The sequence below is a fragment of the Fusarium coffeatum genome (genome assembly GCF_003316985.1).
Source record: "Fusarium coffeatum strain FIESC_28 chromosome Unknown BRIP53273_contig_241, whole genome shotgun sequence".
Classification (NCBI taxonomy): Eukaryota; Fungi; Ascomycota; class Sordariomycetes; order Hypocreales; family Nectriaceae; genus Fusarium; species Fusarium coffeatum.
The window spans coordinates 1-18265 of record NW_022158033.1 but is presented as its reverse complement, the minus strand read 5'-3'; the positions used below and the strand labels follow the sequence as shown (position 1 = coordinate 18265).

The window sequence follows — 18265 nt, the reverse complement described above, 5'->3', positions numbered from 1 at the left end:
CACCATTCCACAAACAAACTCCCAATTTTCTTTTACCTCCAACACAGTCAGTCAATCAGTCAAAAATACCTCCAAATCGAACGTAGATTGTCCTTGAATTTTATCGTATCTTGGTTATTTTATAACCCAAACTGGGCCTGACTTGTCTTCTGCCAGCTGTCACCACGCTAAAAGCCCGCGCTAGGTAGCTCCCTCTACCTTTCGTCCTCAACCTTCCCACGGCCTCTCTCCCTCACTCACTCTCACCCATCTCCTCTCTCCTCTCGACTCGACTCGACTCGACTCGCCTACTGCCCGCTTTCGGTCTCCTCTTCGCAACAATCCAATCTCAAGCCACCGAAAATAACATTCGACAACATTTCCTGCGCTACCGTTACACACTTTCCCAAGCCCCCCAGTTAGACTGCCCGCCTTCTCCTGCAACGACGACGCAATCCCAACACCAATATTTACTATTCGAGACACAACAAGACAATACCCGCCCCTCCGCGAATCAATAATTGCTGTAGCTACTCTACAGTTCTCTCCCTCGCTGGAGCTTTGATTGGGTCTTTGTGGCTCGAATAAAGCCCAGCTTGGCTTGGCCTGACTTGGCTCCACCTCTGGTTCGCCTTGTTCACCACCACCACAAGTCCAAAGTGAGGTCCAAGTCTTAGGACGTCACCTTCGCCAATTTGACCTGATCCTTTACTTTCTACGCCTTCCTCCGACTACCACATCCTCCATCGTCGTCACCCAAATTTCTCGCGATACTCACCCCGCGTCTTCTCTCACCTGACTCACCGACACGACGAATTGATCGTCCTATTCTCCGCACAACAACAACCCATTCTTCCGTTATCGCATTTTCTCTTCGCCACGTTGTCACCCTTGCTTGTCGATACCAACCATTAACGCCAAAGGCTATATACTGCATAAATCAACGCCCTCGCTCTTCTGAGAAGGTTCAATTTTTGAAAGTTTCTGCATTTGCGATTTTCAATTAATTTCAGGGACTTTTTTTCACTGTTCTATTTTCAGTACGAACCTCTCGGATGCACTCATAGCGTTGCATTTTCTTCACAATGGTTACCCGATATGAAGCAGAATACCTGCTGTACTTAAGGCAGTCGCCATTATGTATAAAACCTTCGAATCTTCCTCCAGCTGATGAGTGGATGGGGTGAGTAGAACCTGTTTCCTTCCTACTGCCGGAATCAAAATCTCCTGACCAAGTTTAGACCCCCACCTGAGCCCAATCGCACCCAGAACAAGGTTACCGCCGACCGACCTCGATCGAATGATAATCCCCTTTTGGAACAAACCAACCGCCGTCCTGGTGTTGAACGACATGTCTCAAGGAACAGTGCCAGTTTGTCTCCCTGTGTCTGACCCCAGAATCTCCTATATACTGACCAACTCTTCCATTTAGACCCTGAAGACCTCGTCTTTGCACCCCCACGAACAGCTTTTGCCTCAGCGCGAGGTAAATCTACACTTGAACCTGATAAAGTTGTCAAAGAACCCGAGGCCTTAGGCCGTTTCGGCAACTTCCGAAGTCGCAACGGAGACTTAGACGCCGATCGATTTCGCGATGGTCGCAACAGCAATGGTTTCCGTCGCCGCGATGGCGAGAACGAATCAGATGGCTGGAGTACGGTGAAGCCGCGCAAGAGTTTTGGACACGAAGGTGCCGAGCGTTTCCATGGTCGTATGGGAGGTAACCTCCGAGATGAAAAGCGACAGCCCAAGGATCGTGATGACCGTGACGCTACTCGAGACCGACCTGCACGGAATTTGGATGGTCTCAATAGAGACGCAGAGGACAATGATGGGCGATCTCGAAACGGACTCAACAGAAACAAATCCGAGCCTTGGTACAAGAACGAGGCCAATGCAGCCGCCCCGCCTCCCACCGAACCGACCACCACCACCCCCGACAAGCGTGAGCGTATTGACCGCGCGAAAAGTTGGAGAGATCGCAATGCTGTCGACGATACACCTGATGATCGCAATAGCAACAACAACAACCGTACGAACGATAGACGCTGGGGACGGGATCGTGACCAGCGGGCTGAGCGTGAGCCTGAATGGCTAGACGAACCGCTTGAGGAACATCCTGAGGCTCATACGCAGCAGGATTTCCAGAAGTGGATGGAAGAAATGAAGAAGGCGAAGGCTGGAATCCCCAGTAAGCCTGCGAATGTTGAAGCGGCAGAGGCAATGATTGAGGCTGAGAAGCCCCCCGTTCAATCTGCTCCAGCTGCCCAGGTACCCGACAAGTTCTTCGAGGCCTTCAAAACAGGTACCGGCCTTGATAGTCCACGTGTTGAGGAGAACACAAACCCTGTTGCGAAGCCAAAGCCGGCCGGAAAATCCTCGAGATTCACATCTTTCTTCAACCAACCGCAGGAAGAGACTCGAGGTAAGACAGAACCTCCGACTCCCATGACTGGACCCCCTGTCCACAGCGGTGTACCCCTGCCTATGCCTATGCCTTTCCCTGGCGGTCCTGGCGGCCCTGCTCCCTCCGGTGGCCCCGATGATGAGCGACAAGCTTTTAAACAATTGCTTGCGAAACTGCAGAAGCAGACTATGAGCGCTACACCCCCAGGCCCTTCACCCTTTGCTGCTCCTCAAGGCACCCCGCCAAATGCTGGCAGACCAAATGCAATCACCTCCCCCGATTCGCCTTTCCAGCAATATGGACCCGATCGACGCATGGAGGGTCCCCTGGGCCGACCCCCGCCTCACCATGTTCAAGAGATTCTTGCCCCGCGACCTCAGCAACAAGCTGCTCGCCCCGAACAGCTTCTGCAGGATCTTGTTGGTCAACGCCAGCGCGAACCTAGTCAAGGCTCCGGTCGTCCCGACGCTGCTCGTAACAACAGCAACACCGAGTTCTTGATGAACCTCATGAGAGCACCCCCGGCCCCAGATGCCCAGCGCAATGAATTGTTGATGCGTATGGGTCCGCAGCAACAAAAGCCAGGACAGATGCCTCAAGAACCCGATTTCTCCAGGGACGACCGTGGCCCCCAACGTCAAATGCGACCTCAGCCGCCCCCTGGCTTCCCTATGGAGGAACGATTTCACAACCCTCCTGACGCTGATGCTCGACCCAACCAGCCTACGCAGATTCTGCAGCGCCCACCACCTCCTCCAGGCCTGGACCACCAGATGCCGCCCAGCTGGATGCCCGGCGGCCAGATGCCTCCTCCCCAGCAACGAGGGCCTATGATCCCTCCTCCGGGGCTTCCTGGAGGTCTTGGCGGCCCCGGCCCTAACCGCAACATGCCTATGCCTCATATGTTCCCTCCCAATTTCCCACCCGGTGTGATGCCTCCTCCTGAGGCTCTAGGTGGCCCTCCTCCCCGCAACATGCCGCCTCCACCCCCAGGTTTCTTCGGCGGCCCACCTCATGGCTTTATTCCACCTGGCCTTGGCGGCTTCAACGGACCTCCTGGGCCAGAGTTTCCCGGTAGCCCCTTTGAAGGACGTGGCATGCCCCCCGCCGGCAATGGCCGCGGTGCCGCCTTCGGAAGACCTTAATCATGTTCCATGAACATTGTGCTTCACCACGCCACACTCAGCATTACCTACAACAAAGTCCGTACCCTCATGTATGAAACTCATCAACTGTCTATGCAAATCTTTGAAACAAATGCCTTTGACAAGGCATTTCCTCACTACTGTACACATATCAGTCGAGAACCAACACACCGCATCTTGGAAGCAGGGTATGCCCTGTAGCTAGTAACTTGTTTTTACTTCTGAATTTTTGGGAAGCACGGCGATGGGGAGGGGATTCAACGGGATATAGGCATGAAAGGTATACTCGGTGAACGTTAGGTAGTGAATTCATGGATTGGTCGATGGGCGATCCTTTTCGTTGATTTTTGTGCTTGATTTGAGTATTACTGGCGGTGATGTTGATACCCACCCTGACAACTACCTAGACAGGGCTTGCCATCTGCTACTAGAGTCGATACAGACAATGAGAAAAAGAATACGAAAAGTTTATATACTACAGGCTATTGTTATGTACATATGAACCTCCCAAGTTCTTGAGGTCCCCAGTCAAGCAAGCTTCAAGATATATCAAAGGCCGAATGAAGAACGCCATGCTCCGTCGAAGGATTGCAAAACCCAAAAGAACACCATGTGTCTGGGCTGCATGTCGGCTGGAGCTCGACTTCAAGCCGAAGGGTCGACACCTAAGTGACTCCCGCTAGATGCACTTCTTTCCGTTTTGCGAGACCCTTTTCTATATATCTCCAACGAGCTGTCCGTGTCAGTGGTATGCGACCGCCGCATCCCCTTGGAAGGCGGAGAAGATGAGGAGAGCCCCCCGTTCCAAGAACCCTACTTCTTCATACCGAAAAGGTTTCTCTTCTTCTTCTCCTTGTGAAGCTTGCCAGGCTCCTCGTGGTTCGATTGGTTAGATGGAACGCTTTGATGCGGGTTCGGTCGAGGCGGCGCGCTGCCATGGTTGTTGATCGACATGTTAGACATGGCAGCCGTTGGAGGTGCCATGCCAGGAGAAGGTCTCTGAGGTAGACCGCCTGGTCGATTCATAGGTCCAGGGTGCATCTGCTGCTGCTGGGATGGCTGCTGAGATGGCGCTGGACGAGGGGGAGGCGGGCGTTCTAGGAGATGACGGGGTGCGTGTCGCTTGGGGCGCTCCAAGGGCAAGTCAAGCTGGCGCTTATCGCGACTGAGATCACCCACTTGTCGAACAAAAAGTTGAGGGGTCAGCATATGGGAAGTCACCAGGACAATATCTCGACTACGAGCCTCGCCGACTTCGTAGCATGCCCGACTCTCACTGTAGGTAGCGCCTCCAGCCATGAACACGATCAATCGCTGTCGGTTCTCTGGCGGGCGACGACCCGAAGACGCCCAGTTGGGTCGGCCGGCACGAAGAGAAGCGCTCTGTGCTATATTAAGCTCCTCATTGGGATCCAGCGGCGGCTTTACATAGGGGAAGTGAACTTGGTCGAGGAGGCCCCTTGCCAGGTGGTCCACCATGTGTTTCAAAGCCGGCTCAAAACGTGCTAATCCGTATTCCTCGTTCAATTGTGTGGTTTTTGGGTCAATTGGGAACAGAGGCGCGGGAAGTTGGCGCACGTCCTTGAGGTTGTGTGTCATGCGTCCGCCAAGCTGTTCGAAGTTCTGCACGACCTCAGCATCCGATTGAGGAAGGCCAGCATGGGCGAGCAATCTTTTGATATCTTCAGGGATAACTCCGTCTCGGTAGAGTATAAACAGAACAATAAGTCGCAATCGATCGGGAAGTGATACAGCCTCGTCGTCCAACAGGGGCACAATCATTTCAAGTATGTTCTTCGGTCTCTTAAAGTCCTCGTCAAGTCCAGACGCCAGAGTTTGCTCAATGGAGGATATATCCATCAGCTTGTGCTTCTGGAAAATGTTCATGCATTCTTGCGCCATGGTTAGATGCAGCGAATAGGCCTCCTTCATCTCCTGGAACTGCGGCAGGCCAGCCAACATGTCTCTAATTGTGTTCAGATTGGTTGTATCGGCGTTCTCGTTGGTGAAGTGTGGGTTTTGTTGGAGGAACTTTTGGAAATCGCCCATAAGTTTGTCAATCGTATCCTTCATGTGCCGGTGTCGATTGTCCACCCAGATTTTGTCCTTGTCTGTAAGTTCCATGTCCTTCTCTTCTGCCTCCGGGGTTCCTTCGTTGACAACTGTACGGTATGTGACTTTGTCGCCGTCTTTGATCGGAAGAAGATCGTGCGCCATCGCCTGGTAAGAAAACTCGTGCACGAGAGGTGCCATTAAATCCATGGATCGATCCGTAATTACGAGTGTAGCCTGCGGTCGTTGCGAGGGTGGTGGGAAGTTGGTGTCCCATTGCGCATACGCATCAAGCTCTTCTTGAACAAAGCGAGCCAGATGCGAGCATAGGACGGCTGCGTCATGACTTGCGCCTTGTGGCTTGTAGTATCGGACTTTAGGATACTCTCCGAGTGTAATACAGAGACCGGAAATCTAGCATCTAGTTAACATACTTGAGTTGGTTCCAGCGCACAATGATGCCCTACCTTTTGCGCCAGACCCTTCATATGGGTGGGAACGATAGCGTTACATGCCGGGTGATAGAGCATTGGAAAGCTCCAGGGATCGCGGAGGGTCACAAGATGCGACTCTCGAGGCAGGAAATCGACGAACATAGTCTGGAAGCCGGCACGGAGCTGACGAGCTCCAGGGAAATCGTCAATCTTGCGTCGCAATGAGGGGTCGAGAAGGCCAGTCCAGACGAGGTAAAAGCTACGGTAGCGTCGCATCTCAAAATCGGCAAGAAGACATTCGACAGCAAAAGATTCGGGGGAGAGAATGTAGATTGCGTCCATCTCAGGGTTCGGCTCGCGACGGTTCTCGATTCGCTCGATGGCTGGGTAGGAAGCAGATCAGCACTGGGAATAGCTTCAGGTACGTCAGAGAGACCAACTGGCGATATTGTTGTTGAGGATGTCATCTTCCTTGACGACATTGTCGATGATCTTCTTGGAGTTTTCGTCGACAATCAGGCATTTCCACTACAGAGACGTCATTTAGCAGTTGAGCTTTAAAGAGTTGGTGGGATATAGCTTACATCGCCTTGAGTGATCTTCTTGATCTGCCCCAGGATGGCTGAAGGAGGCGCATTAGTATAATGTCCCTGGATGTCTTCTGTTTAGGGGATAGCATACCATCATGCTGCTCTTGAATGACGGACAGCCCCATGGTGCTTAGGATTGGCGGGCTGCCCCGTCACGTCACGTCACGTCGTTGGGTATGAAGGAGCGAAGTAGAGATAGAGCCAGAGCCTGAGCCGGCACGAGAGTAAAGGCGGTAGGGAAACGTTGTGGGGAGCCAGCCCAAGACTGCAGATTTAAGCGATAGAATGACGAGCGGGGGTATCAAAAGTTAAAGGAAGGATGTTGCAAAGCAAATGTAGGTTTCTGTAGCTGTATTAAGTTAGAAGCAGAGTAGAGTATTCTACAGTAGTAAAGTACGAGATTCAAGGTTGGGTCCAAGGTCCAAGGTCCAAGCCAAGTCACCTCAGGAGTTGGCGGGGTCGCATGAAGAAGGTGGGTCCTCAATGTACCTACAGAATTAGCGTCTGTCCTATCGCTGCCCTACCAGGAGCCCGGATCTTGTCCACTGTGTATACAGTAGCTGCTACAGCGGTAGATGTTCAGCGCGTCCAACTCTAATTGGAGCGGTGTGCTGCAGGGTACAGTCACTGAGCAGTGATTAATTCTAAGCCTCACCTTCGATGAGGTCATGATAGATGTCAAGTCGCGAGTATGTTTAGATCTCTTGAAGTAGTCTAGTGTATGTACAGATTCTTTGAATATCTTGTTTCTGATCTTCGTTTCCGTGTATGTTTTATATCGGTCTGTAGCGTTATGCTTTGTTTGAGCTGAAACACACTCGCTTCAGGATGCGAGTCCAGTATGGAAGCTATACCTCAGTTCCGTGTTTAAGTGTCAATATAGCTCAGTATAATCCTCGCTGAAGTGCTAAAAAATCTGATGGCAGTATTGGAGTCGTGTAAGAAGTTTCGCAGTGTTCTTCAAGCTCCATGTGGCTGCAAGTCCTGGATGTAGCGCAAGTCCTAGATAGACAACCTCAAAAACAAAAGACCCAGGCAGTAGTCCGCATAGACTACCCTCAGTATGTGACCAGGTTCAGTTCGTCTTTGCTGGTATCCCTTCGGTCGCCATGGTGTTGTCATCCGTCGTTGCCATTCCCTCTCAGATAAGCTTCCACATCCACCCTCCCAAAGATTTCACGCTGCAGTTGCTCATGCCGCCGTTTTTGGTCGACGCGATGTTTCTTCAGCTCCTTCTTGTTGAGAGGGTAAGCTAGATGCTCTTTTGTCTTTTCTTTGGGCTTCGGTATCGTTGCCCCGATTCCAAGGTTGTCCTTCTTGTTGGCCACCTTGATGGGGTATCGCATACCGTCATTCTCCCTTCCCAAGCCTTGATGGGCGTCCAAATCCCAGCCTTGAGATGTGAGTGTCCGTACGCCCATGCGTGAGCGATCAAGTGCCGATGGAGGCTGTGAGTGTCGCAGTGAGACTTGATGAGCGAGAGCTGCCTCATGGGGCTGTGTCGTAGATGAAATATCTAGTCCGCAATCTGGACATATTTGTTTCTCCTCCTCTGACTTTTTAGCCTCTTTGTTCTCAGGATTGGAATTTAGAACAACGCTTGCATACAAATCTCCGAGATCAGTGGCTGTTGATGTTGTCGCAGTCGAGAGACCAGCATCAGGATCGGCAGCCCGCACGAATTTAATCTCTTTGCGTCTAATTCCTGCTCCGAAAGGGCGTTTGTGATGCAAAGGAACGTCGTATTCCTCGTCAAACTCTTCTTCCCTGTCTCGCTGCATGGCTAGGGTGGGTTGAATTGACGGCGTGTACTGAGTATGTGCGAGTGGTAGTTGAAGAAGGGAAGTTGTTCTAGGATTTGGTTACCTAACCTGGCTCGCCTTGGGGCCCAGACTATAAATAATGTACTGTACATCTTTGAACGGAGCTCAATATTCGTGGCACGAAAACAATCCTTTTTAACTTTTCTGCCTAATTGAAACCTGAGTCATCCTCTCTGTATTCAAGCCTCATTTGAATAGGCGTAAGTCGTCAACTTTATGCGTTAGATTCAGCTGTGATTCGATGGAAAGCATAAGCTCTATGGCACCAACTCATTTTCAGTGCCATTGGGCTCTTAAAACCCTCATATCAACATCACTTTGACATATGCAATATTTCTGTGACACCTCAGTTGGTTTTGATAAAACAGAAAGAATCGGCCTCATTCAAATGAAGCAAGGACTATCACAATTAACCATTGCCTTCACTATGTAAGGTATACCGGGTTGTAGCTACCTACCCTGAAAGTGCCATGCAAATAAGCGGCGACTCGATTATTCTCATTAATATTTATCATCACCTAGGAACCAACAAGAAAACTCAGTTTATGCACATCAGTAACTTAGGTGAAGCAATTGGTATGTTTGTTGTAACTCGGTTGAACGAAATGGTGACATCTCCCATGTTGACAAAGGTTGATGCATTCTTTGTAAAGCAAGCCACACGCACTCATAAGCCAACAGGTCTGCATGATTCCGAAGAGCCGAGCAAATAGTGCTTACACTCTCAAGAGATACCGAACGATTTATAACACGAATGCGAGAATAGCCTTGCAAAATGAACTCTGTTGGTGCTCATGCCGTCACATTTCAAGCGTTACATGCTTGGGCTTACGGTGGCACGGCAGGTCGTTTGGACGGGAAGGTGCTATGAGGAAGGTGCATGCCATATACAGACTGAAGTGCAGGACACAGGTAGGTACCTAAGGCAAGCTTCCTTCTTGAGGAGTAAGGTGCCTTGGCAGTAGGTATTAATACACTTGCTTGTCTCTCCTACACTCATCACATCGATCGATATCGAACCTGCTTGACCTACCTATCCATCAATCCAAACACGACAACATGGCAGAGACTCTTCCCAAGTGCGATGGTCATCACAAGATCATCATCAATGAAGCTGCCCCAAATGTTCGTCCCAAACATCACCCAGACAATACAATTGCAAACACTCATCACTTCATAGGTGCCTTTCTACACTCCGGTACAAGATCCGCCAGCAGGAACACCATACGATGTCCAACCTGAAGGAAGCCTATTCTCACCCCTCAAACTCAGACGTCTGACTCTTCAAAACCGCATCCTCGTCTCTCCAATGTGCCAGTATTCAGCAAAGAACGGACACATGACCCCCTGGCACAAACAGCACCTGGGCAGCTTCGCGGCAAGAGGACCCGGTCTTATTCTTACAGAAGTCAACGCCGTCTCGCCAGAGGGACGAATCAGTCCTGAAGATGCAGGTATCTACGAAGATGGACAGATGGAACCTCTCAAGGAAATTGTGGACTTTGTTCATAGTCAGGGGGCCAAGATTGCGATTCAGATGGGCCATGCTGGCAGAAAGGCGAGTACAGTCGTGCCGTGGCTGGATCGCAAGAACACGGCCTTTGAAGAGGTAAGGTGCACATGCGACTTTTGCATGAATGTGTTACTGACACTAGTAGGCCAATGGGTGGCCTGATGAGGTGGTTGCACCAAGTGCACTTCCTTACAGTCCAGAGTCTGTCGTGCCCAAAGAGATGAACAAGGATGATATCTCCAAGTTCAAGCAGGACTGGGCCGCCGCCGTAAAGCGTGTCCTCAAAGTCGGCTTTGACGTAAGTGCACCAGTTCGCTAGTCCTTTGACTATCATGAATTAACCTCTTAGGCCATCGAAATCCATGGCGCTCATGGTTATCTGATCAACAACTTCCTTTCCCCAGCCTCTAACCAACGAGCTGATGAATACGGCGGATCCTTCGAGAACCGGATCCGTCTTCTTGTTGAGATTGTCCAGCTAACTCGCGAAATCGTCCCATCAGACTATCCTCTTCTTGCCCGTATGCCTGGCACAGACTACCTTGACTTTGACCCATCGTTGCCCCAGTGGCACATTGACGAAGCAGCAAAGCTTGGCAAGATCCTTGCAGATGAAGGGATAGATCTGCTCGATGTCACTGGTGGTGGTCTGGATAGCCGTCAGAAGATCAACTCCGGCCCTGGATATCAAGTTCCTTGGGCTGCTGCTGTGAAGAAAGCTGTTAAGGGCACTGGCACCGTCGTGGCTTCTGTAGGAATGATTACTTCTGGAAAGCAAGCTCAAGGCTATCTGGATGAGGGTTCTGTCGATGCAGTGTTTGTTGGACGGGGCTTCCTCAAGGACCCCAACTTGGTGTGGCACTGGGCTGATGAACTGGACATCGACATCCATGTTGCTGCTCAATGTAAGTTTTCAAAATCCGATTGTTGAGTGGGCTTACTGATGATTTTAGATGGCTGGGGCTTCGGCATCACTCGTACTCATAGACCAAGCAAGCACTGAGAGGGAGCAGGTCTACTACCGCCGAGGTTATTGTAATGCCCTTGGTTTCGACCGAACAAACAAATCAGAATGTTAAAAATCTATAACCTAAACAATCCATACAAGTCTCATGAGATATATCCTAATGCGTCGTAATTCATCATATATCCAGGAATCCATCTTCTCAGGTGGCATTGTTGCTCGCTCGGCGTGTCGCACGTTTCTTTTGTGAATTCCGGGCCCTCTGCAACATCTCTTCATCCATGCTCTGCCGCCAAGAACAGTCGTCGACGAACTCGCATGTTCTGCACTTGAAGGCCTCTTCTATATCAACGCCTTTGGCCTCACGCCTACCTTTCCACCACTCCATGTAGTTGGAAAGATATGTCTCCAATGCCTGTTTTGAAACAGGAAAGTCATGCAGGTCGATTTCGCGACCGTCGTCACGGTGAACGTATTGCACCCGAAGCATATGTCCCATGGAGTGTTCGCCGTAGGGGAAAGTAAGGTCGATCTCTTCCTGGACAAGAGGGATGAGCTCTCGCAATGTTCGATACTGCAGAAAATCGGGGCCGACTGAGGAAGAGCTTCGGAAGCTGGAAGAAGGGTTCTCTTGTGTGAACTCAGTCTCCGTTTCTGATGCATCCACAAATATCTCGTCATGTAAACTTCCAACTTGTGCGATAAAGGTGTCCGAGAAAGCATCATCTGCGTCAAGTCCGTATCGTCGGAAGACCTTGAGGAAATCAAGTTTACCTGCGGCCATCTCCGATAAAAAGTGATGGTATAGGAGCAGTTGAATCTTTGCAGGTCGTATCTGAGCGTTTGAAACTGGAGAAGCAGATCCGCGGGTCTTGACATCGGCGAGATATATCTTTGGCCCTGAATGGTTCGCAGCACCCTTTTTCGGTGGGAAGTAATCGGTCAAGGATGACTGTCTCTTGCTTGTCTCAGACTCTTGACTAGAAAGCTCTGCCTCGAACTCAGGGTTTGGATTTTCATAGTTCACGCTATCAATGACTCCATTGACGAGATTCTCATCGACCATTCCCCACACCTCGAGCTCGCGAGTGAGTCCTGTATCGCGCAAGGTCCTCAGTCCTTGGACTAGGTTCCATAGCCGGAGACCAAATGCGTCCTCTTTGGTCATAATATCGATTTTGACAGTAGTGTGAACTTCATCTTCGAGTTTCTTGTGAATCTTGGAGCCTTTCTTCATAGCAGCTGTTCTCGTTCTTCGGCCTCCAGGTAGTCGAGTGAGAGTATACCAGTACTGCAACTCACACCAAGCACCAGAAGTGAGATCGGTCACGGTCAGTGGTCTCTTAGGATATGACCTGAACCGCTGGATGGGTGAGCGGTCATCGTCATACGGCTCATCTTGGTTCGATTCAGATGTTCTCCCCGCAGTAATTGTTGACTCTGACAATGGTGATTTGGGCTTCAAATTTGTTAAAGCTTTGCTCACTAATTTCTTGGGTCAGTTAGTGCGCTGAAGCCCAACGAAGAAGTCATCACGTACGATCGGGGTAATAAACGTCCTCGTTTGAGGTTGCAACGGGTGGCGTTTGCGGACCAGACGACAATTCACGTTGATTAAACGCCTGCCCTCTGTAAAGATCGCTCGACTGTCCTGTTTCAGTGCGGCCCAGGGTATACTCTGAAGCGTCAACCGTTGAGAGGTCATCTTGGTCAAGCACACGTTCGGTTCTCTCGGGCACAGCGTCTATAGCTGCTAATCTCGCATTATTTTGAGGAGTGTGTTCGTTTTCAGAAGCCAGCTGAAATAGTAACTCTTCCTCCTCGGCATCGAAATCGTAGCCAAACTCGTTATCGCTATCTAACGTCATCGCAGCCGTGCTCGCCATGGCGATGAATCATTATTCTTCCTCGAGGGGAAGAATGTGGCGAAGAAAATAATTAGCACTCGTAGCTTATTTAGTAGCCCGAGCGAGGCGTTAAATGACGAGGATGAGTTTTGGCGTCTTGATTTTAGAGGGGAAACGCGAAATGGGGAACACGGGATCACGTGGGGCATTTGAGGAACAACTGCCTAAAAATAGGCAACTGCTTTTTACCTGCCTACATGTAAGCCATGGATGTGAAATGTAAAAAGATACTAGTGCTAATGCGATGGCTGAATCAGAGATGGTTTTAGGACAACTGTTGTTCTTGAATATTGGTAAATGTAAATGCTCCCAGAGACTCGGTATCTGAAACCCTGCAATTGGATGCCGAGTACTCTGTACAATGGATCTCATTCATCTTAATGTCTCTGCTGCAAGCAACAATACCCGAATCCGGTCTTAATAGCTGAATAGCACAAATAAATATATTATCACTGCCTCGCCTTGCCATACAGAATACTAAAACTCAGCTGAGAATCCTCAGCTTTTACTGCTGACTCTAACCTCAAAGTCCTTCACCAGCTGAACTCCCTTTGAAACCCGCTAAACGACCCAGGACTCTTGCACTGCCCTATCCCGAGTGGCTTGAGCCCCTGGCTTGTCCACTATCAGCTCTAGGCTTCCAAGTCCTGAACATCGTACAAGGCAGCAGCGGGATACAAAGCTTTCGCACTTTCCCAAAAGGAACGAAGAACGTCAAGTTGCATACACTCGCCTCTGAGTGTCAGATGAATTGACCCCGGGGAGCATAAGAGACGAAATAACTTCCTCATTTTTTAGGTCAGTTTAGACCGGCACTTAGGCTACTTTATTTCTGTAGCCTAAGTCTTAGAGGACAATTCTTCTGACATCCACCTGACTCGTTCGTTCTTTCCGAAACTCAAATCGTTCCTTCCCTTTCCGCCCCACTCCATTCCACTCCGCTCCGACATGTCCAGCCTCCGAAAACGTCGCCCCACTACCGGGCCCGAAGCCGGTAAAGACACTGGGGAATCAACCAGGACAACTCCCAAACTGGAGCTCATGTCGTTACCAACGGAAATACACCTAGCTATCTCCAAGTTTCTCATATACCCAGACGCTCTTTCCTTAAAACACACCAATGCCCATTTTTACAGCCTTGTCGATACTGGCATTAATCTCAAGGTTGAATGGCTAGTTGAACGAAGGAGTCTCCATCTGGAATGCCCCAATGATCGACGCTGTGATCTTGGGAGCGATCTACGCTTCTGTCGTGGAAGTGTACCGTATGTTACCCAACGTCTTGTCAATCTTCATGCCACTAACTACGCCAGGCTATTGATGCGTCGAAGACGAGAACACGTCGAATGCGAATCTCGACCAGGCCTCGGATGTCTCGTCTACGGAACAAGGAGATGTTCCCATCGCTCATTATTGAGCAGAACTCTTCCTCGATGGATGCAAATCAAGCTGACCATTGAGGTCTGGTGGATTGTGCTCGCTCTTATACCCATCGTATTCTGCTGGGTGTGGTTGGTGGAACTGCCTTGGGCAGCCTTATTAAGCTCTTGATTCAGAACGATTAGCCTTTCACTCATTATGGCGTACAGGAACGGGTTAGCCCTCCGGCTGTGATGACTGGATTGGACTCTTAATGTCAATATTGTCCAATATGGGGGTATGGTGGTGGTATTTCAAGATAGTTGATCAATCACGTATACATAGGGGAACTTGTTGGTTATAGAATCACTCAGTAATAGGTACTGGTTAAAGGAGGGCAATAGTTTGAACAAGATCGCACAATCACTGGGCGGAGTCATGCATTCTCCCTGCAGGCCTAGTGCCGTACGAAACACCTTGTTCAAGTAGCCACGATGGTCGAAAGATAGCTCGCTATAGAGCTTCGAGAGAAAGATAGTGGTTTTTGTAGACGTCAAGAGACGCTTTTCTTGTGCGAATTTCAAAGCAAAGCCACGGTAGCGACAGAAGAGCAGAATTCTGCCTAACCAAAATAAGAGACGATATAGAGTAAGAAAACAGCTGTCAGCCTCCTGGTAGGATGCCAATGAGAGTGCCCAGTGGCAGCGCTGACTGGAGTTACTGGGAGAGTCAGGATCTCCCACCTAGAGCTTCGACCAGCGCAGAAGCACTGCAGCCAAGATGACAGGCAAAACGCTCACCAACTCTCCAAGGCCAGCATATTCCGGTGGAATTCGTGCGTTGACAAACGCGCCGGCTGCAAGGAGAACAGCAAATGTGTTGTACACAAAACTCCAGCAGAAGTTGAACTTGATGCGGTTCACAGACTTTCGGCTGGCATCAATCATGGTGACTATGCCGCTGAGAGAAGGACGCATGAGTACTACGTCTGCGGCGGACTGTGCAACATCGGTGCCTTCGTTCATGTGGACGCCAATCGTGGCTTGTGCGAGAGCAACTGCATCGTTTGTACCGTCACCACAGAAAACAACCACTGGCTTCTTGCGATCTGTGTCAGTGCCAAGAAGAGCTTGGATGTACTCCTTCTTGCCGGTGGGTGACGTTCGGGAGCTTACGTTGGTTCTAGGGATGTTCAGCTTTGCTGCTAAGCTCTGAACAGCTTCATCATCGTCACCGGAAACCACATGAACTGAAATACCCCGTCTGTGCAAAGTCTCAACAGTACCTAGGGCGTCGTCTCGGAGTTCGTCTTGGAGGCCATATACGGAGTGCAGCTCATCGTTTACCATGAAGCAAAAGACAGTATAGCCTTGAGCAAGCATCGTATAAACGATGGGATGCTCTGAGATACCCAACCAACGAGAGTTTCCGGCTCTTAGCCTCTGGCCATTTGCGACAACCTCGAGGCCTTTGCCAGTCAGGCTCTTCAGCTCACCTGTGGAATGGGATCCAATTCCCATACCCTTAAGATGAGTCGCCACAGCCACCGAAACTGGATGGCGGCTGTTCTCGATAAGGCCTAAAAGAAGCGGAAGAGAAGCTTCGTCGATACACTCTTTCGAAACGACAGAGAGTTTTCCCCGTGTCAAAGTACCAGTTTTGTCAAAGACAACATGAGATGTCTTATGAGCAACTTCGATAGCATCCGCGGACTTGAAGATTATGCCTTTCTCTGCGGCAACTCCACTCATAATCACGATGACCATGGGGACCGCCAATCCGATAGCACAAGGACATGATACGATGAGAACAGCGATGGCGTATGTGATTGCCTCAGTTGTGGCCTTGGAACCACCGTAACCCCGAACTCTGAGGCCGACGGCAACCCAAACCGCGAAAGTGATCATGGTTAAAGTAACTACTACAGGGACAAAGTAGGAGGCCACTCGATCCGCTAGATCCTGCAGCTTAGGCTTTGACAGCTTAGCCTCATCAACCATGGCGGCGATCGCATTGATAGTGTTTTCACTGGGCAAGCGGTTAAGACGCACAGTCAAGACACCTGAACCATTAATAGATCCTGCGATGACGCCAGACTTGTGATACTTCTCCACGGGCCTGGACTCGCCTGTCAACATCGATTCGTCGACCTCGGATGAGCCAGTGATGACAGTTCCATCAGTAGGAATTCTTGTATCAGGAAGAACTTTGAACACATCACCATACTGGAGAAGTCTAGTATCAATCTCTTGCTCAACACCACTCTTCTCATCGACAAGAGTGGCAGCTGATACCTGAAGCGACCGAATAGAGATAGATTCGACTGACTTCTGACGAGCAAGTGCCGCAACCCATCGACCAACCATGATCAAAGTCACCAGCAAGGTCGAGGTCTCGAAGAATTGTCCAGTCGAGAGAGGCTTTCCACCGATCAGATATCCGAAAGAAACGACTGAGAAGATATATGCTGCGCTAGTGCTCAGAACAATCAACAAATCCATCTCTATGACTCTGGAGAAGACCAGTGCTTTGATGGCCTTAGGATAGAATGGCCCTGCGATGACAACTTGGACAATCGTAGCCAGAGCCAGCGAGGCCGAGGAGTAGGCAGTCTCATTCTCAGGAAGTGGCGCCCATGCCATGACGAGTACAGGGACCGTGAGAACAGCGGAGAGTAGAGTCGTATACCCAACATAGCGAACATGCTTGCTACCAGCCTCAAGAGACGAGTCCCCAGCAGGAGGAGCAAGTTTAACAGGAGGGCTCCATGACCTTTCCGCCAGATCTCGAGCCCCAACGATCTTAGGGTCAAAGGACACTCGAACAGTATTCTTGTCAAGAACAGTCATATCGTCAACACCCTTGGGCCATGCCTGTCCAATAAACTCAGAGGTGCTGCCATCGACAATGAGATCCAAGCTGGAACCTTGAGTCTGGATCCTCTCACATTTGAACTCGGTGGTTCGTTCGATATGTTTGATAACTTCATCGACTGATACGAGACGCAAATCGATGTTGAATTCTGCACGTGAGAGAACAAGACTTGTCTTCAAGTCGTTGACAGCAGGAACTGTCGCAAGTGTTCGGTTGAGCTTCGTTTCACAGCCAGTACATGTCATGCCAGAGATACTCAGGACCATACGTTCTTTTCCCGTGGTCTGATTCTCTATGTCTACAGGCCTGTTGATAGAGACCGTTTCATTCCCTGGGAGTTTCTCAACGGCAACAGATGTACAGCATCCACCATCCGAGTTTCGAAAGGACTGGGGCTTCTTGCAACAGGATCCAGCACATTTGTCGCCAGATGACCTTGCTGGGGTCTTATCTTCCGGCTTGCAACAAGAACGGACATAGTCAGACTTGACTGATTTCTTCACAGTCTTGTTGTCTTTTCCTTCGAAGCAGGACTCTGAGCACCCCCGAGCCTCGGGCTTGGCTACCGGCGTGATCGAGATGTTGTTCGCAGCAAGGGCCTCTTCGCGCCCAGCTGAACAACAATCATCGGAACAGCAATCATTGGTAGGAGGGTTCTCAGTATCGTCTTTGTCCTCTTGAGAATCCTTTGCTAGGCTTTGTTCCAAAACAGAAGATTCATCATTAGATGTACCATTTCCGCAACAACCTTTGGCGCACTTGTTCTCAAGAACAACTTCCTTGTCTCGGCCGACGGCTGAACAGCATGCTTTCACGCAGCTGTTTCTGATGGATGATTGGCTGCCTGACCTGGTACTCTCATTGGAGCTCTTCCTAAGACGAAGCCGATTGTCTACGGCCTTCTTCTTAGTGACGGAGCCAGTGCTGCTGCTAGAGTCTGTGGAAGTGCGCAGGAGAGACTGGGTAGACAATTTCTTAGCCGGACGGTCCCGGCTCTCGCAGCATGATTCCTGACCCATAGCAATAAGAGCACGGCAGATACATCCAAGAGCTTGAAGAGTCGCGCCATAGCGGTCGAGAGCGGATACACTATGTTTGTTGCATGGTTTGCCGTCTGTTGCTCCATCGCAGCTGGAGCCAGAGCTGCCGCAACCCGTTCCGTCTACCAATGCATTGTTAGCAAACATGAGTCGGTCAAGTTTTTTTTTTTTTTTTTTT

At 50.1% G+C, this 18265-nt stretch overlaps 5 protein-coding genes across 5 annotated transcripts; 2 read left to right on the top strand and 3 right to left on the bottom strand.

Moving 5' to 3' along the window:
- Window positions 1–1064: 1064 nt before the first annotated feature.
- Window positions 1065–3531, top strand: FIESC28_09399 (uncharacterized protein; the record flags this gene model as incomplete). Its single annotated transcript, XM_031163535.1, has 3 exons — window positions 1065–1162; window positions 1221–1351; window positions 1412–3531. The coding sequence occupies 3 exons, from the start codon at window positions 1065–1067 to the stop codon at window positions 3529–3531; spliced, it is 2349 nt and encodes a 782-aa protein (XP_031012348.1).
- Window positions 3532–4344: 813 nt separating this feature from the next.
- Window positions 4345–6732, bottom strand: FIESC28_09398 (uncharacterized protein; the record flags this gene model as incomplete). The annotated part of the gene is made up of 5 exons (XM_031163534.1): window positions 4345–5997; window positions 6051–6400; window positions 6458–6545; window positions 6602–6639; window positions 6699–6732. 5 exons carry the CDS (start codon window positions 6730–6732, stop codon window positions 4345–4347), a joined length of 2163 nt encoding a protein of 720 aa, XP_031012347.1.
- Window positions 6733–7725: 993 nt separating this feature from the next.
- Window positions 7726–8388, bottom strand: FIESC28_09397 (uncharacterized protein; the record flags this gene model as incomplete). The annotated part of the gene is made up of 1 exon (XM_031163533.1): window positions 7726–8388. One exon carries the CDS (start codon window positions 8386–8388, stop codon window positions 7726–7728), a length of 663 nt encoding a protein of 220 aa, XP_031012346.1.
- A 1101-nt stretch (window positions 8389–9489) lies between these two features.
- On the top strand, window positions 9490–10946 carry FIESC28_09396 (uncharacterized protein; the record flags this gene model as incomplete). The annotated part of the gene is made up of 5 exons (XM_031163532.1): window positions 9490–9555; window positions 9611–10039; window positions 10089–10241; window positions 10293–10848; window positions 10897–10946. The coding sequence occupies 5 exons, from the start codon at window positions 9490–9492 to the stop codon at window positions 10944–10946; spliced, it is 1254 nt and encodes a 417-aa protein (XP_031012345.1).
- Window positions 10947–11109: 163 nt separating this feature from the next.
- FIESC28_09395 (uncharacterized protein) lies at window positions 11110–12793 on the bottom strand (the record flags this gene model as incomplete). The annotated part of the gene is made up of 2 exons (XM_031163531.1): window positions 11110–12392; window positions 12448–12793. The coding sequence occupies 2 exons, from the start codon at window positions 12791–12793 to the stop codon at window positions 11110–11112; spliced, it is 1629 nt and encodes a 542-aa protein (XP_031012344.1).
- Window positions 12794–18265: the final 5472 nt, after the last annotated feature.